The following is a 22,287-nucleotide window of genomic DNA, read 5'->3' as shown; positions in this document are numbered from 1 at the left end:
CCTGTGCAACTTTGGGCAAGTTGCTTTCTCTCTCTTGGAGTCTCATTTCCCCCAGAGGTAAAATGAAGGTAATTCTGGGTATTAATATTAACATAATTTGCTCTTCTTGTGTTATTGGGGAAAATCCAGGAGATAATATGATTGAAGGGCATGGCCCATCACCACGTGAATACTCAGTAAGAGGAAGTGAACCTGTGGCAGAGGGCATGATGAGCCCTCTCTGCGGGCTCTCTCAAGTCACTTCAGGTCCAAGTTCTAAAAGCAACTCTTCTGTTGAGAGTCAGCTAGCAGTTCCTACAGATTATACCAAAAGTGATTTCATGAAAGAGGCTCTCTGTGTCCCCAAAGTTTGTGATTTAGAATGAGTCGAGTTGTTCATTTTTAGCTAAAATGAAAACTGTCAGTTGACCCAATGCCCTTCCTAAAGCAAATCCTTTACTGCTTGAAACACTGTGACTGATAGTTTATAATATTGGACTTAGGTCACAGAGTAGATGTTAGTAGGAAACCCATAGCTTTTGTAGGCTTTTTTATGTCTTTTTTTTTTTAATTCAGGATTTCCTACTGATTTCTGTATGGGAAAGGGGATCGAAAGTATCTGAACAAGCCTATGGAGAAAAGAAACACAAGGTTAGAGTAAAAGGCAAACTTGAATATGGAAAGGATCAGATGAAAGATCTTCCAGGGAAACAAACAAATAAATTAGGTCTTAAAGGAATACTAAATAAGTCAAAGCAAGACAGTATGTTCCCAACCCTAACTCAAGTTCTTTTAGGGCAATTATGTTTTGTCTTCATTGAAGCCTAAGACACATGAAATGGTGACAATTATTATCTTGCCACCAAGCAGCCTATCTGTACCTTCTTTAAGATATATCTCTCTAAGATTCAAGAAAGAACTAAGTTCGAGAGTTCAAGACTGACACATTAGCATTCTCAATTTTACTAAGTCATTTTCTCTGTTTCCTATAGATAGCATTTTCATACACATACTCGAAAGTCCCAGATCTGGACCCTGTTTTCTTTGGGAAGAGTGTAGCCTCATGGCTTTATTCAGGATCCTGTCATCATTAATGGGTGACACCACTGCCCTTGTCACCACCATTGGCAAAATTGTAACGGGGTCAAGGAGACACAGCGAGCAAATGGCACAGCTCAATGCGCGCTCTCTCTCTCGGGAAAAGTGGGTGATGGTTCTGAGGAGCTGATATGTCAATCACAGTAAGAGCATTCTGGAGCAGGAACCTCTTGGCTCAACGGATCCTCCACTACAGGAGTGACAGCAGCACTCTCCTGCTGTGTACTCTGGAGAGCTATGCAGAAAATAAAACTAACAACTCTTTCTCTCTTCCTTCTAAAACCTCTCCAGTTACATGCTTTGAAAGTCAGACCCCTTAGAGAGCACTGTTCTTAGCATTCTTCAAAGCACACGCGACTCTTCTTAGCTCCAGGGAAGGTGCTTTAGAAACATTGGCTCTTTGGACCTTTGTCCTTTGCATATCAGGTTCAGTTTCCCTTCCCAGGAAGGCAGAATAAAAGCCAGTGTGCACTGGCTGACAAGGGAGCTGCCTCCTGGGAGGTGGCCCGTTTCTGGTGGCTTGGGGTGGGCTCTGGAAGAGAGAAAGCAGATGAGTGATACCTGGCTGTAATTAAGAGTGCCAGGACTTCTTCTCCAATGCCCTCCACGTCCACCACCAGTGCCAGCTCATACTTCTGCACCGTGTTGGAGCACAGGGTCACCTGGAAAGAGAAATGCAAAGCGTTGTTCCTCTACGAGGCCAGCTCCCTCTCGACACAGGAGAGAAGGGAGCAGGGGAGGTCCCCCATGGTCAGTGTGGATTCCCCGTGCTTTCTGGACACGCGGCCTTTTATGGCTTCAGTTGAACGAGTGGGGTCGGGGCATGGTGAGTGTTTTCGAAGGCCAGGTGAGGAACCAAATGGCTTCTTCATACAATAGCTTTGTTCATTTCTGAGATATTTTATCAAAGAAGCCATCCACCTGCACAGACGAAAAACCACCATGGAAGAACAAGAAGATTACACATACTTTAATCATGGTAATGTTAATCGTTCCTTATACCTCTGGGCTGTATGAATTATGAAAACTCAATATACTGACAAAACACTACAATGAAACTTGTCTTACGTAAAAATAAATGGAAATAACCATGTCGGTTCCAGAAAGATGGCATAAGAAATCAATTAATCTGTTTTATAAAATCTTGCCCCCTTTCCTGTATTCATTAGTAGAGCAGGGAATAGCAGTGCTGAAGAACGGCCTATCTGAAGACAGCATCTGGCCAGAACACGCTTCCATTCTTATCCACTGCTGTGAGACTTCTGAAAGCCTTGTTACAATTTTTAATTGCACTGAAATGATTTGTACTGGAAGAGATACTTGTAAGTCTAGAAAACAGCTTCTGGCATGGGTTAGGGCTTCTCTGTCCATAAATTATGCATCAGGTACTAATTAAAAATGTTTTGGTTGCACAGGGAATCATTGGATGCAAATCTGAGTCCACACAGACCTGGCTGAAGTGCAGATCAAGGGGGAAAACTGAAGCGTGGAGAAAGCTTTTCCAAATATAAAGGGAAAAATGAAGATGAAGTCATTGATTTGGAAAGAAAACTGGCCAGGCTTGGAGGGATAGAGAGCATCCCAGTGTGGCTGTAACCCTTTGCTTCTATATCGGGGCTGTGGTTAGAAGAACAACAAGTAGTTCTGGAACAAGGCTGCCAGAGATGCTATGTTTTCTAGCATCTTCCTGTGCCATCCAGAAGTGGGGGAGAAAGGAGACAATAAGGCTGAGAGTAAAAAAATAAAGACTCAGTGCCGCAGCACTCATCAGGAGAGCCACAGTGGACAGTCTTGAGAAGTTGGAGTGATATAGGAGGATATCAAACCTCACCAGGCCTGTGAGACGCCCTTGGAAGAGCAGGATCTCCCAGGGGAGATTTAGGATGAGTAGATTTGAGGTGAGATATTAGAAAGCCTTAAAAAAAATCTGTAGGGACAAAATGATTACTGGATTCAATTTTCGATGGTACCGACTGAAGAGAAAATGACTAACCTTAGCTGTGAAGTATTATCTCTTTTTCTTTCCCAGAAAGTATAAAATCTTTTCAATTTAGTAGCCTTCAATATTGCTAGACCTAACTGTTTGAAGGAGCAAAAGTAATGGGAGACAGCTAAAACCAGGTTAACTGTGAAATAATCCTGCTGGCAGCCCTGGGAGGCCATGGCCAAGGTACTGCAAGGTCCTGATTTCAGCCACAGCATGGAAGGGGGAGTTAGCTGCCTCCTCCCCGCCCTTCCTGTGGAGCCAAGCACAAAGCCCTCTTAGCATCACCCCTCTGTATTCAGCATACAGCCTAGATTCGTGTTAAAAGTTGTCGTAACTGGAGAATCAGTCGTAATAAGCTGGATATCATCTTTTGCATAAATCCAGATATTTATTGGTTTCGAGGATCTGAGTCTGAAGCGGAGAAGAACCTATTTATCACTGAGTTCTTAAATCTGTTTCATATCAGTGCCAAAGGGTGCTCAGTGGAGAGCAGCATTTTCACTAGAAGATGCCCAGAAGCCACTGTTCCGGCGAAGATGGTGCATCCACCGGAGCAGTCAGTTTCTAGGCCCAAAGCACGGGGGCCTGGTTTCTTTTGCTGCAGTCCTCTCTTACACTACAGGACTGCTTTTCCACTTGAGTTCACAGGAACTCCCTTCCCCTGACACTGGCCCTAACAGAGTGAACGCTGGAGGGGATCCCAGTGACTCACAGTCCCGCTGCTTGGCTGTGTAACACGTGTGCGGGAAGGCTGCACACTTTACCTTGATAGCTGCAAATCCCTGGGAGCGGATGGTGCCAGAGTTGGGCGTGATGGTGAATTCCTGTGGTTTCATGGTGGGTGCTTCTTCCTTGGTCCAAGATGGTCTTTTGTTGTCTGAGCACAGCTCGCAATTTGAAATGCTCTGACGGCCAGGGCCATCCCCAGGGATACGCAGTTTGAAGGTCACGGGAACCAGGGAAGTATTATTGAGTGAACACATCAAAGTGTAAGAAAACCCTGGAAAACAAATATGAGGTAAGAAACAGAAGTCCCCTGAGGGCTTTTCTTGACCCTCAACGTCTCCTAGTAACTGCCAAACCTCTTGAATAAACTTTGTATGCAATTCAATGCTGTTTAACTCCAACTTGCACTAAATATTGCTTCCAATAACATGCATCACTCATCCTTTTGCTGTGTTTTCATTCAGTGACTATACACTACGTAATTGCTATGTAGCAGATTAAACTGTAGATAGAAAACAAACCCTTTGATTGTCACCCAGGCCCCTCCAAAGAGACAGCCTTTATTATTAGTTTGCTGAGTTGTCTTGCAGAAGTATATTTTGCATTTCTTTTTCTGAATAAAAACACAGATTAAACAAACCCACAAAATTATGTGAGCTTTTTTTATTTGCCAGGTGTGGAAGGAGACATGTGACCCAGAGCCTGCCAAGACATGACAGAAGCTGTCCGGGACCTATCTGAGATCCTGCCCTCAGAGTTGATGCTACAATATCAGATAATGGCCTCTCCCAAGAGAGGTCTTACCATTGGCCTCAAAGCCAACCAGAAACCAAGCCCTTGGTTTTTGCCTTCCACGGACAAAGCTGCTTTGTCCTGTTCTATCAGCCCTCATGCATTCAGTTCAGGGAGCCTCATGCTCCTTTCCTGAGAGATGTGGATCTTCCTTGCCCGACAAATAATCAACTGAGCTCTGATCTTGGATTCTTTAGGCGGTCATTTTATCTGCTGCCACTTTCAGAGCAAGGAGAATTATTATAACCACAAGACAACAAAAAAAATGCTTATTTACACTGGATGTACCTCTACCTTGAGCCCTGCTACAATAAACTATACTGGTCTACTGGAGTAACGACTGTTATGGCAGAAGGTATTTTGAACTGTTCTGCTTCTGCCCCACCACTCAGCCTTTGTCTTCACATTAGGACCATGGGAGGAAACACAGTCAAGTCTCCACTGTGAGACCATACCTGCCAACCTACTCAGAAGAGATCTCTATGGAAAAAGAATGAGGAAAGGTTGATCAATGGGTATTAAGTTATAGTCATATAGAAGAAAGAAGTTCTGGTGTTGCATACTTCAATAGGATAACAATCAATACAAATAAAGTGCTATATATTTCAAAAAACTAGAAGAGAGGATTTTGAATATTTTTAACAAAAAGAAATGGTAAATGTTTGAGGAGACAGATATGTTTACCCTGATTTAAACATTATACAATGCTTACATGTATCAAAATATCACATGTATACCACAAATATGTATAATAATTTTTATGTGTAAGTCAAGCAAAAATAATTTTTTAAAAAAGGAGAATAACTGTCCAATTAAGTGTACTTGAAAGGTTATTCTTAGAAATTGCAGCATTACTGTTTTTATTTTATTTTATTTTATTTTATTTTATTTTTTTGACAGGCAGAGTGGACAGTGAGAGAGAGAGACAGAGAGAGAAAGGTCTTCCTTTGCCGTTGGTTCACCCTCCAATGGCCGCCGCTGCGGCCGGCGCACCGCGCTGATCCGATGGCAGGAGCCAGGAGCCAGGTGCTTTTCCTGGTCTCCCATGGGGTGCAGGGCCCAAGCACCTGGGCCATCCTCCACTGCACTCCCTGGCCATAGCAGAGAGCTGGCCTGGAAGAGGGGCAACCGGGACAGAATCCGGCGCCCCGACCGGGACTAGAACCCGGTGTGCCGGCGCCGCAAGGTGGAGGATTAGCCTATTGAGCCACGGCGCCGGCTCGAAATTGCAGCATTACTGTTAAAAGGCCAGATTCACAATCATGTAATCGCTCCATTTGACTTTTCTGAACTTGCCCAATAGTGACTTCTGGAACTACAGATGCTTCATCCTTGTTTTCTCTGGGCATTTTTGGATTAAATGTTCCACGAAGGTAAGGTGCATTATGGAAAGTTGACCCTATAAAAATTCAGATGGGTCTTCCAAACCTTGCTCATTTTTCCACAGAATAAAGCCAATTATAAGCTACTAGTTAGAATGATCCCTTGTACTAGCATCTGTAATTCCCCATACTGCTTGTTAAGAAGCCAAAAGGAAGAGAATATTGGTTTGTTGAAGACTGAGCTCACTAATAAGAATGTTATTCCTAGGTTTCTGGTTGTTCCCAATCCTGTGACTATTCTATCTACAATTCTACCTAAATACAAGTATTTCACAGTTTTCGACTTTTATGCTCCCTTCCTTTATTGTCTACTAGATAAAAAGTCAATATTTGACTTTCCTTTTTTTGGAGTAATTAGCAACATGATTGGGCAGAATGTCTCAGGGATTCTCGAAGGCACCTCATGTTTCTCCCAGAACTTAAACAGTGAGGTAGGGCAACATTCTCAAGGGGTTCAATTCTGCTTCCTTTTGTCCCTAAAAAGGCCTGAAGCAATGAGCAGAAAAAGATCATAAAGCCACAAAGGAAAAATTCCAGTTCTTTAAAAACCTGGAACATCATTTGTAACACAAGCTCTCTTCCAAAGAATATTCCCTAACCAAAGAGACTAGTGAGTTGATCCAGCAACATACAAGACCAAAACCTAAATTACAATTGACAGACTTTTTGGTATTCATGGGATATTTTAGACAATGGTCTTAATTTTTCTAGTGGAATAAAAATCTCCACAAACAAAAGGATAATGTGTTGACAGATCATCGTGCAAATCAGGTGGTATTTCTGTGGTTTTTCACAGAAATAATTTGGAATAATAAACACATATACAGAATCCTTTCTAGACATACAAAATTCAGCCTCAGATTTAGAAAGAAAACATTGCCTACAATGGGGACACCTTTCCCACTCCCATGATTTCTGGAACACCAACTAGGCCTCCAGATCTGAAATGGTCTTTGATGAAAATGTTATACCACAGTTCTATCACAAAAGAAAGAAGACAAACTCTAAATATGAACTGATAGGAAAATTCTTCCTCTGTAGCTGGGGATAGGTCTCCTGCCGTCATATTCTAGGAACACTGTGCAAGTGGGACATGATGAACTGTGCCCAAATCACCAAGTTCAGAATATATGCTTGTAATCACATGTAAGTTCTTTAGATGGATTTGGATTTTTTTTTAAAGATTTACTTACTTATCTGAAAGGCAGAGTTACAGGAGGAGAGAGAGAGACAGGAAAAATCTTCTATCCACTGGTTCACTCCCCAAATAGCCGCAACAGCCAGGGCTGGATGAGACCAAAACCAGGAGCCTGGAGGTCTCCCATGTGGGTGGCAGGGGCTCAAGCATTTGGGTCATCCTCTGCTAATTTCCCAGGTGCATTAGCAGGAAGCTGGATTGGAAATGGAACAACTGGGACTCCAACTGGCACCCAAATTGGAGGCTAGGATTGCATGTGGCAGTTTAGCCTGCTATGCCTTGATTTGAATCTTTCTATAAAGAAAGATTATCGCCATCGTGTGACTGCGAAATTGTAGACTTAACTTCCCCACTTGGGGACTATCACCTTGTACTAGAAGAATTATAAAGAATCTGAATGTGTTAAGCCTTTGATAAAAAGTTTTACAATCCATAATCTTTGGGAAATGTAGATCACAAAAGAGTATTATCAATCTTTAATTGGCCAAACTCTCTGAGGAGATTGGTGTTCATTGGTGAAGAGTTTTAGCTTTATTTCTGATAGCCATCAGATCAGATAGCTCATAGACTATTCATCTTAGGAAATACTAACTAGAAGAGCCATGTGATTACAAGTTTCCTCATTTTGAGTCAACTTTGCTTCACTTAGACACAACTAAATATTATCAACAACCAACTTGTCTATAAATTCAAGAAGCTTTCCCTAAAAACCCACTCCCCAGTAACTGTCCTCTCTTTCAATGCATATCCTAAAAATACACCAATGAAAATGATGCTAATTTCTTATTAACACAGTCTTCCCTCTAGGTATTTAAAATAATTCTTCACTATTTCAGGTATACACATATATTGCTTTAAGTATCTTCTAAAAATAATCAATTATTTTGAGAGGAAGAGAAAAGAGAAGCAGAAAGACATAGAGATAGAGGCAGATAGAAAAATAGTCAGCTCCCAACTATCATTCCCCAAATGCTGCAACTGTCCCCAGCAGGGGCTAAAGTTGGAGGGCAGGGAATTCAATCCTGGCCTCTTGTCTGGGGGGCAGAGATCCAATAACTTGAGCTATCTATCACCACAGCCTCATAGGGTCTGTATTAGCAGGAGTCAGGCACTGGAGCGGGTATCAAACCCAGGCACGACGTGGAATGTGGATGTCTTAACCACCCGGCCAAATGCTCATTCCACTCTGAGTAACGTCTGACATGGCAATCTAGCTTCTATTCCCAACACTTAAAACTGGACCTCGAAATCACTAGTGACCTCTACTCAACTTGGATCACACTAACATGAGATTATTCATGTTAGAAGGAATCCCACTAAAAATTAAAATCTGTACTTTGAAGGCCCCCTTTCTGTGATATATTTATGGTCATTGACAGTCACTGGAAATCATACATACTTGAAAGCACAGAATTTTAAGGAAATCACTGGTTTCTTGGGGCTACACAACAGACATCAAAAATTGTTTATTGAAAAATGAAATTAAAAGAAGTTTATTTTGGTATAAAAATTTTTTAAATCCAGGCATACAAAGAGTCTTCAAAAATCTCAGGGAAAATGTCTATTATGAAAAATATTATGCATAGACTTCAAAAATTTTGCACCATAGTAAATATGCTTTATTTATTTAAATATGTATTTATTCATTTGAAAGGCAGAGTTAGAGAGAGAGAGAGAGAGAGAGAGAGAGAGAGAGAGAGAGGGAGGGAGGGAGGGAAGAAGGGAGGGAGGGAGGGAGGGAGGGAGGGAGAGAAATATCTTTCATCTGCTGGTTCACTCCCCAAATGGCCACCACAGCCTGGGCTGGGTTGGGCCAAAGTCAGAAACCAGGAACTCCATATGGGTCTCCCTCACAGGTGCAAGGACTCAAGGACTTGGGCTATCTTCTGCTGCTTTCCTAAGCACATTAGCAGGGAGCTGGATTGGAAGTAGAGCAACAGAGACTTAAGCCTAGCACATAGAAGGAATTCCGATATTGCAGGCAGTGATTTAACTTGCTGTGCCACAATGCAGGCCCCAATAAATATCCTTTAATTCAAATTTTCCAAGAAGGTTTTGAAGTCCACTTGTGTACTATATTCCAGTGAAATGCAGTACATTACGGGCCCTGATGTTCTTAAGTGTCTGAAGTCTAGATAAAAGAGTTTCAGAATTCTGGAAGCTCGATGATTGGCTTGCTGTTGGTCTATAACACTCACAGTAAAAATTTCAGAGCTGAACAACAGAGTGGATTCTGGACAATGAAGTAGGGTGAGATTTCTTGGCGTAACTGACTTGTGTTACCTGCTTGCCCTCCAGGGCAACAGGAGACAGGGCACCTCATCTGATGTCCCTGTGCTAGGCCCTGCATTCCAACACTCCAGAACACACGCTGCTCTCATGCACCAGGTGCCCGTGCCCCTCCCTGGTCCCAGTGTGAACTGCATTGGGGGTGTCTGTGTGGGTCTGCGGGTAGGCTAACATGCCTCACATGTGCTCAGCTACGGCTGCCTCCAGTCAGCATGCCTCTCTTAATTGGCTACCTGATGATTTTCAAGCTAAAGGTCACCTTCATTTTCCTTCAGAAGAGTCTATTGCTCAAATATTCCTTATGCATTTAAAAAAATCCCATCAGCCATTTATATATTCTATAGCAACAGCTATTTGACTTCATTTATGCATATTTTCCTACAGCATGTACGTTATGCAACATGATGTACACAAGGGTGGGTGCTTTGTATAAATAAATGTGGGCTGAATAAGCAAAGCCATAGAACCCTCAAATGTTAACTGACAAAGGCATTATGAGCAAGTTCTTTTTTCTAAGGAGCTATTCTCCCCCAACACTGATGGGCCTAGTGAAAATGAAACGAAAGTAAAACTGGGCAGTGGGGCCAGCACCGTGGCTCATTTGGTAAATCCTCCACCTGCAGCACACCAGGTTCTAGTCCCGGTTGCTCCTCTTCCAGTCCAGCTCTCTACTGTGGCCCAGAAAGGCAGTGGAGGATGGCCCAAGTGCTTGGGCTCCTGTACCCGCGTGGGAGACCAAGAAGAAGCACCTGGCTCCTGGCTTTGGATCGGCGCAGCGCCAGCTGTAGCGGCCATTTGGGGGGTGAACCAACGGAAGGAAGACCTTTCTCTCTGTCTCTCTCTCTGTCTATAACTCTACCTGTCAAATTAAAAAAAAAAAAAAAAACTGGGTGGCAATGAAGCAACATGGAAAGGATTATGGACTATGGATTTACGCTAGCATTTATCAACATTTTTTATTTATTACTTCCTAGAAGAGAGCTAAATTAATTTTAAATCAAAGCATATTAGTTAATTTAATATGATGTAAAGTTGACTTAAATTTTCCAGATTAAGTAAAGGTATCAGGTAAAGAATAAGATTCTGTTGGGTAGGATGGGACTTGGGAGGGTGACAAACCATTGTACATCTGTTTTTTTCACCAATCAAGAATGAATTTCGTCCCTTTGGGGGTAACAGCATCCCTGTTGACAGTCTTAATTTAGATACATCTCAACTGAAAAACTACTTCTGCCACTACGGTGTGAACTTAGAAAGTTATTTGAGTATTCCAAAGCTTACACTTCCATATCTAAAATGGGGGTATTAGGTAGTACCTCCTTGCCACAGAATTACCAAAGTTTTAAATAACGTTCTACATGTAATTCACTTAGTAGTAGTGGAAATACAAGAAATAACAAAAAAATGGACCTTCTACTGCTACTATTGTTATCATTTCTATTACCGGGGAAGTTTAGGCAGGAAGAAATGCCTCAGAGAAGTGACTGAATGAGAATTCAACACAGAAACATATAAAAGCCTTCAATATGGAGCAACAGAACTCCAGGATCAACCTACCATTGAGTTCACCTCAAACTGGAAAGCATCTCTATGAAGCCAGATGGTCAAGTCAGAATCTGCACTTAAATATAGCACAGAGGGGCCGGCGCTGCTGCTTAGCTAATAGAGTCCTTGTGTGTGGCTTCAGCATCCCTTGTAGGCACCAGTTCAATTCCTGGATGCCACTTCCAGCACAGCTTGTTGCTAATGCATGGGGGAAAGCAGCAGAAGTTGGCCCAAGTCCTTGGGCCCCTGCACCCATGCGGGAGATCAGGAAGAAGCTCCTGGCTCCTGCTTTGGCCTGGCCTAGCCCCAGTCATGGTGGCCATTTGGGGAGTGAACCAGCACATGGACGATCTCTGTGATTCTCTCCCTGCCCCTGTGTGTGTGTGTGTGTGTGTGTAACTCTACCTTAAACAAACAAATACATACAGTGCAGAGGGCTCATGTGGAGCAGTGAAGCTCCCAGGCTCCCTGTTGTCTTACTGCTAGAAGAGGGGAGACAGCCATGGCCTGAGAGCTGTTAGTGCCCAGGTCACAGATGACACTTTTAGATAACAATGAGAAAATGGCACCAAAATGCCACTGTTGCAGGAAAGAACAATTCTAAACCCTTCCAGCTAATTCCCTTAAGAAGGCTGAGAGAAATTCTTTGTAGATGTTCCTTCTTCCACACAGAGGGCAAAAGAATCCTATTCAATCATTTAAAATGGAAAACTACTCACCATAGGCAACGTCACCAAAGTGAAGTGCAGGCACATTGAAATGGAAGGTAGGCCCAATGACGCAGCCCCTGGAAGGCAAGTCGGGAGAGCAGAGAGAGAATCTAGTGAATAAGGTAACAGTTAGGAACTGGGGAGAGCGTAAGTACTAAAAACCAGAACTTGGCATTAAATCTATTACAGAATCCAGGATGTACGTTATGAGGCGGCGTTCTATCACAGGGGTTCTTAACATTTTCCAAGACTCAAACCACGGGCTTCAGCAATGATGCTGTGGTTAACCCATCTTTATTCCTACCAATGAAATGGGGAAAGGCTGAGCAGATACATCGCCAGACCAATGGCACAAAATGTCATTAATTTGCATGAGACATATGTCATGTAAAGTTATTAACTCATGAAAACATAAAAACTATAGGTCAGAGAAGCATCAAAGGTCAATGATATGAGTAATCCCTGATGATCCATGCTTTCCTAACACTTAAAAAAAAGAGATTTATTTATTCAAAAGGCATAGTTACAGAGAGAGGAGGAGAGACAGAGACAGATCTTCCATCCACTGCTTCACGCCCGAAATGGTCATGGTTGGGCCAGGCCAAGGTCGGGAGCTTAGTACTTCCATCAAGGTCTCCCATGTATGTGGCAGGGGCCTAAGCACTTGGGCCTGCTTTCCCAGGCACATTAGCAGGGAGCTGGATTGGAAGTGGAGCAAACCAGTACCCAAAAGGGTTGACGGCACTGCAGGCAGTGGCTTAGCCCACTGCATCACAATGTCACCCCCCTCTTAAAACTCTTAATTCTGGCCAGCGCCACAGCTCACTAGGCTAATCCTCAACTTGCGGTGCTGGCACCCTGGGTTCTAGTTCCGGTCGGGGCGCCGGATTCTGTCCCAGTTGCTTCTCTTCCAGTCCAGCTCTCTGCTGTGGCCCAGGAAGGCAGTGGAGGATGGCCCAAGTGCTTGGGCCCTGCACCTGCATGGGAGACCAGGAGAGGGTACCTGGCTCCTGGCTTTGGATCAGCGCAGTGTGCCAGCCATAGCGGCTAACTGGGGGGTGAACCCATGGAAGACCTTTCTCTCTGTCTCTCTCTTCTGTCTATAACTCTACCTGTCAAAACAAACAAACAAACAAACACCCTCTTAATTCCATCCGTACCACCTGGCAGCTCCATTTGTCCTACCACCTGGCACTGTTCATACTGGCATCCAGCTGTAATCTTGGCCAGAACCTTCACCTCCAGTAGCCCATATCTCTTCCTCATGTATAAAAGAGAGGACTGGACTAGGAAACCTTGAGGGATCCTTACCTCTAAATGTTAATCTAGTTTATTCTCAGTGCAAGTCCTCATGATCTTGGAGAGATGCTCTCCCTAAAATAAATAACAGGGGAATCCTGCAACTTCTAGCTTACTTCAGGTATGGAAGGTAGAATCCCAAACATGTTTATTGCCTAATCCTCAGAAGCTTTGACTATGTTAGGTTATGTGGCAAATGGGGATTAAGGCAGCAGATGGAATTAAGTTCTCTAAATAATTCAGTTTAAAGTAGGGATATTATCCTGGTACACAGATGTAATCATAAGGGTCTTTTTTTATTTTTTATTTTTTGACAGGCAGAGTGGACAGTGAGAGAGAGAGACAGAGAGAAAGGTCTTCCTTTGCCGTTGGTTCACCCTCCAGTGGCCGCCAAGGCTGGCGCGCTGTGGCCGGCGCACCGCGCTGATCTGATGGCACGAGCCAGGTACTTCTCCTGGTCTCCCATGGGGTGCAGGGCCCAAGGACTTGGGCCATCCTCCACTGCACTCTTGGGCCACAGCAGAGAGCTGGCCTGGAAGAGGGGCAACCAGGACAGAATCCGGCGCCCCGACTGGGACTGGAACCCGGTGTGCCGGCGCCGCAAGGCGGAGGATTAGCCTAGTGAGCCATGGCACTGGCCTCATAAGGATCTTTAAAGAAGTCCTTAGGCCCCTGCACCCACGTGGAAGACCCAGAAGTTCCTGGTTCCTGGATTCGTCCCTTGCGGCCATCTGGGGAGTGAACCAGCATATGGAAGATCTCAGTCCTCTCTCTCTCTCTAACTCTTTCAAATGAATAAATGAATCTTTAAAGGAAAAACAGAGCTGGGAGACACAAGAGGATGTCGCAGTGATGCAGTGTGAGAAGAACTGAACCAGCTACTGCTGGCTTTGAGGACAGAAAAGGACCATGAGCCACGGCCTTACGGGAAGCCTGAAAAACCTGAAAAAAGTTAGAAAGTTTATTCTTCCCGAGGTCTCCAGGAAGACAACCTTGCCGGAGCCTCGAGGTAAGTTCACTCAGACCCGTGTGTTGTTTTAAGCTACTAAAATTTGTGGTATTAAACAGATACTGAACTAGATCTTAGCCAAAAGGCTGAAAATTAAAAAAAAAAAAACATGATAGATATTTAACACCAATTAAAAAATTTAAAATTTGTATTAATCTATTACAAAAGAAACACATCAGGTTTTTATTTTTATTTACCTTCAAAGTAATAATTATTTTTCTCCCTGATTCATGTATTTTATGATCTTTAGATCAGAGGTAAGAACTGAACAGTCCCCTTCTGTGTGTCAGATGGTACAGACAGACACCAGGAAGCACACCGAGGGCGAATCTCCCTGCAGACGTGGTGAAGCAGGTGTGTCACGCCACACTGAGCGCACTGGACCTGAGTGATATTTCCGGCTGCTCCGGCTCTGACCATCTGGGACAAGAGATGGATGCAAGCCTGGGACAAGTGACCACAGCACAGACACTGAGTAGCAAGTTTCAAGTATTTAAAAAAAAGTGTTTTCTCAAGACATCTATTTCAAGATGATGATCCGAAGTGGTTTCAAGAAAAGTGTTTGGCGCTCAAAAAAGAAATTCGGATTCCGGTTGAGAACGAAATCAAAGAAGCCTAAGGTTTTGTCCTTGACTGGGAAAAGCAGCTTTTTGGGGCCGAGGTAACAAGTGGATCAAAAGTGTCTGAAATTCGCAAACGGCCTAAGGAAAGCAGGAAAGAAGCTCATCATTCTGCACAAAGTAGTCATTCAAGCAGTGCAGACAGAACCAGATAGAAATCACATTGGTTCGAATGTGCAAATAACTGAGGGAACTGTGGCTGAATAATACCATCTGGGCTTAGATATGGTCACAATAGTTCTAACAGGGACTCTATTAGGACAGCCTGTGTGAAGATTGTGCCACGAATCAGTGCAGTGGCCTGTTACAATTATAATTTACAGACGAAAAGAATGACTGAATACCATATGCTAAGTGAGGCAAGTTGAATACAAAGTATTTCAGTGCTATGGCTAAAACTTTATAACATGGCATATGCAAAGCTAAAAGGGAACAAAACGCTCATGGGTAATTTCAAAAAAACATACAATTTTATAGTGTCATTTATCCAATTGTTTAAAATACTGTGTCACAAAACATTGGAAAAGTAAAGATAAAAAATGAAAATATAATGTTTATTCTGATTATTTGAGGCAAGCTAGCCCAAATTATGGAATTCTGAGGAAAGAGTAGCTGGTAATAAGAGAGTAAGAAACACAATTCCAGAATCCACAATAGGAACTTTACGGACATTTCTTAGGCCATGAGGCTCAGGAGAGTATTTCTGACAAGGTCTACGTGAAGTCAGTGTTAAGGTATGGGGCCGGGAACAGATGGTGCAATATTATAGACAACATACACAGATTAGATGTGTGTCCTCACCCTTTACAAGGAGACATTGATTCATGAGATGTCTGCCAGGTTCTGGTTGTGGTTTGAATTGCTGGGACAGTTTTGGACACAGCTCTAAAGGAAACTAAATGGATGAGGAAACCTAGGCAAGTCCAGTTCTCTTGGAAACTGGGGGCTGGTTTGGGGATAAAGCCCCCAGAAGCATTCTTTCTACAGTCAAGTTTCCTTTCCCTTTCAAAGAAATCAGAAACTACCCTCTCCTCCCACTGAAACAAAACAAAACAACAACAACAAAACTGCCCCGGTATGGGAATTTGGGCAAATGGGAAAGTCCCAAAGACAGAACAAGAGACATGACCTACACAGAGGACTGGAGTTTAGCCCAAGTTCACCTGTGAGCAGAAACCTGGGAAATTCCTACATTCACAGGAGAGAACCCATGTACACATTAACCTATCCAGACATTGCTAGTGATGTGCAATGACAGAAAGAGAGAGAGAGAGAGAGAGAGAGAGAGAGAAGAGAAGAGGAGAGGAGAGAAGAGGAGAGGAGAGGAGAGGAGAGGAGAGGAGAGGAGAGGAGAGGAGAGGAGAGGAGAGGAGAGGAGAGGAGAGGAGAGGAGAGGAGAGGTGAGGTGGAGGGAGAGAAAGAGAGAGAGAGTTTAAAAATTCACCCAGGAAATGACAGTATTATTTAATATTACGGGCTCCTGGAAATGTTTTAAAAATGATACTTTGATTAATATATTATTTGAATATCATAAAATTCATCAACTTAAGGTGTAAAAATCAATAGATTTTGTATTTTTAAATACCTAAACCATTGCTACAATCAATTTTAGAACATTTTGACTATTGCAAAAAGAAACCCTATGCCCTTTGACTGTTACTCTACATCCTGTACCTCCAGCTCTGAGCAACTACCAATAAACTTGTAATCTATATAGATTTGCCTATTCTGGACATGTCATGTAAACAGAATCATGTGATGTGTGGTCTTTCGTGAATGGCTTCTTTGACCTGTCGTGTTTGCAAAGTTGTCTGCTGAGTCATGCTATCACGTTTACCAATGCTCCCCTCTTTTTTCATTCCATTTTATGGTCAAATAACCTTCCATGATATGGATATACAACATGCTGCTTATCTTTGACTATGAACATTCACATGCAAGTTGTTGTGCAGATACATGTTTTCATTTTTCATGGATATAAATCTAGAAGAGGAACTTCTGGGTCATATGAGGTCCTATCAAGCTGTTTTTAAAAGTGGTTGCAATATCTTACATTCCCATCATCTGTTGTGAGCCAATTCCTCTACATTTCCACCAACACTTGTTTTTCATTTTTCAAAAATTATAGTCATCCAATAGGTGTGAGGAGCAACCTCATTGTGTATGATTGTGTGAGTGTGTGTTTTACTCTGGAAGAGTTCAAATATACTTAAAAATTTTTATTAACATGTAATAATTGTACATATTTATGGGGTACTGTGTAATATTTCAACATATATATACAATGTGTACTGATCAAAGGGTAGCTAGCATTTCCATATTATCATTTCTTAGAACCTTTGAACTCCTTTCTTCTAGTTCTTGTTATTCATTAGATATATAAAATGCTACTGTGGACTCATCTCCCTGATGATTGATGATGTTGAGAGTCTTCAAGTGAAATGAGCCATTTGTATATACAGAAACATCTGTGAGATACTTTGTCCAGTTTTAATTTATTTTTAAATTTATACTGAGAAGGAGAGAGAGAGAGAAAGAGTGAGCAACCACTCTCATCGCTGGTTCACTCCCCAGATGCCTACAACAGCTGGAGCTGGGCTGGGGCCAGGGCCAGAGCTAGAAGCCAAAAACTCAATCCAGGTTTCCCATGAGGATGGCACAGAGACAATTACTTGAACTATCACTGCTGCCTCCCAGGGTCCACACTGGCAGGAAGCTGGAGTCAAGAGCCAGAGTAAGAAATCAAACCCAGGTACTCCAATGTGGGATGTGGGTATCTGAACTACGAGGCTAAAGGTCTGCCCCACTCTGTCCCATCTGGGCTATTTGGCTTTTTATGATTGAATTGTAACTGTTCTTTAAATATACTACATAAAAGTTCATTATAAGATACATGAACTGCAAATTCTATCCTGTAAGTTGTATCTTCACTTTATTGTGCTTTGAGTCATATTTTTTATATTTTGTAGAGATTTATTTATTTATTTAAAAGTCAGAGTTACACAGAGAGAGGGGAGGGAGGAGAGGGAGAGAGAGAGAGAGAGAGAGAGGTAGGTTGGTCGGTCTTCCATTTGCTGGTTCATTCCCCAAATGGCCGCAATGGTCAGAGCTGGCCTGATCCAAAGCCAGGAGCCAGGAGCTTCTTCTGGGTCTCTCATACAGGTGCAGGGGCCCAAGGACTTGGGCCATCTTCCACTGCTTTCCCAGACCATAGCAGAGAGCTGGATCGGAAGTGAAGCAGCCGGGTCTTGAACCAGCACCCATATGAGATGCTGGCGCTTCAGGCCAGGGCATTAACCTGCTGTGCCACAGCGTTGGCCCCGTTTTTTTTACATTTTAATAAAGGCTAATTTACTTTCCTTTGGTTGCTTGTGCTGAGGTTTCACAACTGAGAAATCATTACCTAATCCAAGGTCCTCTTCATTCTTTCGGTTTTTTTTTCTTAAACTATTTTATAGTTTCAGTGGTTACATTTGACCCATGTTGAGAAATTTCCTTCTATTTCTGCTTTATTGAGTTATTGTTTTTATTTCACCCTAACAGGGTATTAAATTTTGGCAAATGCTTTCTTCTGTATTAATTGAGATAATTATGTGGTTTTTAACCATTGACATGGGGGGCTGGTGTTTTGATACCGGTTAAGCCACTGATTCCAACACTGGCATCCTACATGGGAGTGCAGATTCAAGTCTGTGCTTCTGACCCAGCTCCCTGCTAACATGCCTGAGAAAGCAGTGGATAATGGGACAAGCAACATAAATAAACATTATCTTTTTTTTTTTTTTTTTGACAGGGATATTAGACAGTGAGAGAGAGTTATAGATAGAGAGAAAGGTCTTCCTTCCATTGGTTCACCCCCCAAATGGTTGCTACTGCTGGCACGCTGCACTGATCCCAAGCCAGGAGCCAGGTACCCCCTCCTGGTCTCCCATGCGGGTGCAGGGCCCAAGCACTTGGGCCATCCTCCACTGCCTTCCTGGGCCATAGCAGAGAGGTGGACTGGAAGAGGAGCAACTGGGACAGAATCCGGCGCCCCGACCGGGACTAGAAACTGGGGTGCTGGTGCCGCAGGCAGAGGATTAGCCAACTGAGCGACGACGCCGGCAATATTCTTTTTTAAAAATAAAAATTGACACGCTGTACTTATGCATACTTATAGGGTACCATGTGGAGTTTTGATATATGTAGTTATTGAATGATGTTCAAATCATGTAGGCTTTGTCCTTTATTCTATTAATATGTTGTATTACATTGATTGATTTTCATGTTAAGAAACATTGCATTCTTGGGATAAACTTCACCTGTTCATGGTATATAATCCTTTTTGTAGGTCTCTCGATTTGGTTTGCTACTATGTTGTTGAGGATTTTTGTGCCTATATTCATAAAGGTTCTTGGTGATTTATGTCAAATGCCTGTAAGAACTGACCTTCACGGTTTTATCTCCCCATTTGTAGATGAAACCTGTATGCTGGATATTGTGGAGGATATGCGTGACTCTCAGCCACACTTTCTGATGCTGAGGAGTCAAGAGCTCGATTCAGAGGATTCCAGGATTAACCTGCTGGGGTTTGTGGAGGGCCCTCAAGGGACCAGATGATCTGTGGATGGGAGGCAAATGTTTTATTTGCAAGTTTGCACCTTCTGCTTCTCCAGGTAATCACCTCTACTTGTCATGAGACATGAGCTTTGCTGCAGGTGGGGAGAGGGCTGAAGTTCATACAGCGTGAAAGCGTACATCTGGGCCGGCGCTGCGGCTCACTAGGCTAATCCTCTGCCTTGTGGTGCCGGCACCCCGGGTTCTAGTCCCGGTTGAGGGGCTGGATTCTGTCCTGGTTGCTCCTCTTCCAGCCCAGCTTTCTGCTGTGGCCTGGGAGTGCAGTGGAGGATGGCCCAAGTGCTTGGGCCCTGCACCCCATGGGAGACCAGGAGGAAGCACCTGGCTCCTGATCGGCGCAGCGCACCGGATGTAGCGGCCATTTGGGGGGTGAACCAATGGAAAAAGGAAGACCTTTCTGTCTCTCTCTCACTGTCTGCCTGAAGAAAGAAAGGAAGAAAGGAAGAAAGAAAGGAAGAAAGAAAGAAAGGAAGAAAGAAAGGAAGAAAGAAAGAAAGAGAACATCTTCTCCTATAGCACGCATACTTGAAGGATGTCAGTCAAGGGCTGGAATAAATACAATACAACTTCTTGAAGAGTCAACGTTATTGGCCGGCACCGTGGCTCACTAGGCTAATCCTCTGCCTTGCGGCGCCGGCACACGGGGTTCTAGTCCCAGGCGGGGCGCCAGATTCTGTCCTGGTTGCCCCTCTTCCAGGCCAGCTCTCTGCTGTGGCCAGGGAATGCAGTGGAGGATGGCCCAAGTCCTTGGGTCCTGCACACCATGGGAGACCAGGATAAGTACCTGGCTCCTGCCTTCAGATCAGTGCGGTGCGCCGGCCACTGGAGGGTGAACCAACAGAAGGAAGACCTTTCTCTCTGTCTCTCTCTCTCTCTCACTGTCCACTCTGCCTGTCAAAAAAAAAAAAAAGTCAATGTTATTTAAGTATTTGAAGACTGATCCCATTTTTTTCTGTTACAATAAACACAGATGAATTACGAAAAAAGAATGTAACCTTGTAAATATTTCAGGTAAATCTTGGGAGTTACAAAAAAGGATTACAATTGTGACGGGCTGCCTTGGCCTTGCCACAGGACTCTCTCCTTGGCTGTTAGGGGGAGATATGAGTTTGATTGGCTGCCATCAGCAAGTAACGCAGCCTGGGTCACTTAACAGAAATTTCTTCTATAGCTGTCAGGAGGCTTGGTGCTGGGAGGGCTGGTTTTTCTGGAGGGCCTCTCTCCTCAGTCACGAAACGGGCATCTTCTCTCTGTGTCTTCATGTGGTCTTTTTCCACATCTCTGTTTGTGTCATGATCTTCTCGCCTTATGAGGACACCGATCATACTGGATTTCAGGTCACTCAAATTGAATTCCCTATCTAAAGTCCTAATTCCAAGAACAGTCATATTCTGAGGTGGTGGGTGTTAGGACTTTGACATACGAGTTTTGAGGGGTACAGCTCAGCATGTAACAGAGGTACTTAGGTGGGTTTGAGAACAAGTGAAAACTAACTTTGAGCTGATCTTTAGATTCAGAATTTCCACTAGACATCATGGGATCAATACAGTTCCTGGCAGGTGCTGTAGCACAGTAGGTTAAAGCCCCGGTCTGCAGTGCCAGCTCGAGTCCAGTATGTTCCACTTCCATCCCAGCTATATGCTATGGCCTGGGAAAGCAGTAGAAGATGGCCCAAGTGCTTGGGCCTCTGGCACCCGCATGGGAGACCTGGAAGAAGCTTCTGGCCCCTGGATTCCAATCAGCCCAGCTCTGGCCGTTGCAATCATTTTGGGAGTGAACCAGCAGATGGAAGACCTTTCTCTCTCTCTGGCTCTACCTCTCTCTATAACTCTGTCTTTCAAATAAATAAAATAAATCTTTTAAAAAAATACATTTCCTTGGATCCTTCAGGCAGCCTGTATCTGTGTCTTTTACCCCCAGATTCCACGGGAGACCTCAGCTTGTGGACGGAATGAGGCCCTGGTAGCAGTCCCAGTAACAGACTTCCATGGTAATTAACAGCCTGTTGCTGTGAGAATCCAGGGCAATATGTTCTGAAGAATGATCTTTCTATTCCAAAGGCATGGTCTTTCTAAGCACTAGGAATCAAAGTTGCATGTCTGCCCGACTGGTTGGTAATAAGGAGGTTCTTTTCAGAACCTGGGGACAAACTCTACTGTTAATGACTTTCAATTATCACAAGCAGCTGGAGAACCCATCAAAAGATTCCCAGCATAAAAACTGCAAGTGTCTAGCTTTGGCTGAATGACACCGTAAGTGGACTCTTTTCCAGTGCTTGGAAGCATTATACTTGAGATCTTTCAAAGATTTTCCTTAAAATAAAAATGAAAGATGAAGGTAGGGCAAGAGTGGTTAACAGCCAAAGCTCAGGCAAGAAGATGATTTTATTCAGGTTACTGCAGTAACTTATTTTCTATATATACCCTAAAAGAGACAAACTAAAAACAAGATGGTGGTTTAAGTCCTTATTTTATAAGGTTACAACTTCTATAGCATCTATATTACAGACACAGAGTGCAAGTTACACATGTTTACTACAGGAATCTTGGTGGAAATTCAACACACCCCATTATGGTGATGAGTTCATATTAACAAAGACAGTTATGGACAACAAAGACATGAAGCAGACTTCAAGAAAGCAGTAGGAAGACCTTTTAGTTAATTTCTACACTGGTCATGAATGTATCTCACCTAATGGTCAATTTCACGGGCTCAGGTGACCCATTGACATTAACCAGGAAGTCTTCCTCGAAGTGCCCCAGGACGGCAGGGCTGAAGCAGATCTGGATAGCTTGGACTCCACTCGGTTCGATGATGCCTTCCTTGGGACTGAAAACAAAGCAGGCCCCTAAAGCTGAAGTTTGTGGGATCATGTTGAACAGGGCGTCAATGCTGCCTTTGTTGTACAGTATCGCCTACACCAGCAAAAGGCAAGAATGAAAATGTCAGTGGGGCACTGATCTATTTTTCATATAAGCATGGGGCTGTATTGATTAACACCAGCACAGAGAAACTTACAGGAATTAGGACTAAGAA

The 22,287-nt window shown here is 43.4% G+C and overlaps 1 protein-coding gene across 13 annotated transcripts in view; it reads right to left on the bottom strand.

Moving 5' to 3' along the window:
- HYDIN (HYDIN axonemal central pair apparatus protein) overlaps nt 1–22,287 on the bottom strand; it is a 421,089-nt gene that overhangs the window by 224,480 nt on the left and 174,322 nt on the right. For all 13 annotated transcript variants that reach the window (XR_011384090.1, XM_051847256.2, XM_051847253.2 and 10 more), the window contains 4 exons: nt 21,943–22,166; nt 11,716–11,783; nt 3,829–4,064; nt 1,639–1,739 (listed from right to left, as the gene is read on the bottom strand). Coding sequence is in view for 12 of the 13 variants with exons in the window: in XM_051847256.2 (XP_051703216.2) it covers nt 1,639–1,739; nt 3,829–4,064; nt 11,716–11,783; nt 21,943–22,166 (629 nt within the window). In the remaining variant the exon portion in view is untranslated. The remainder of the gene's footprint in view (nt 1–1,638; nt 1,740–3,828; nt 4,065–11,715; nt 11,784–21,942; nt 22,167–22,287) is intronic.

Source organism: Oryctolagus cuniculus, chromosome 18, assembly GCF_964237555.1.
Source record: "Oryctolagus cuniculus chromosome 18, mOryCun1.1, whole genome shotgun sequence".
Taxonomy (NCBI): domain Eukaryota; kingdom Metazoa; phylum Chordata; class Mammalia; order Lagomorpha; family Leporidae; genus Oryctolagus; species Oryctolagus cuniculus.
The sequence above is the reverse complement of the archived record's forward strand: the minus strand, read 5'-3'. Positions and strand labels throughout refer to the sequence as shown.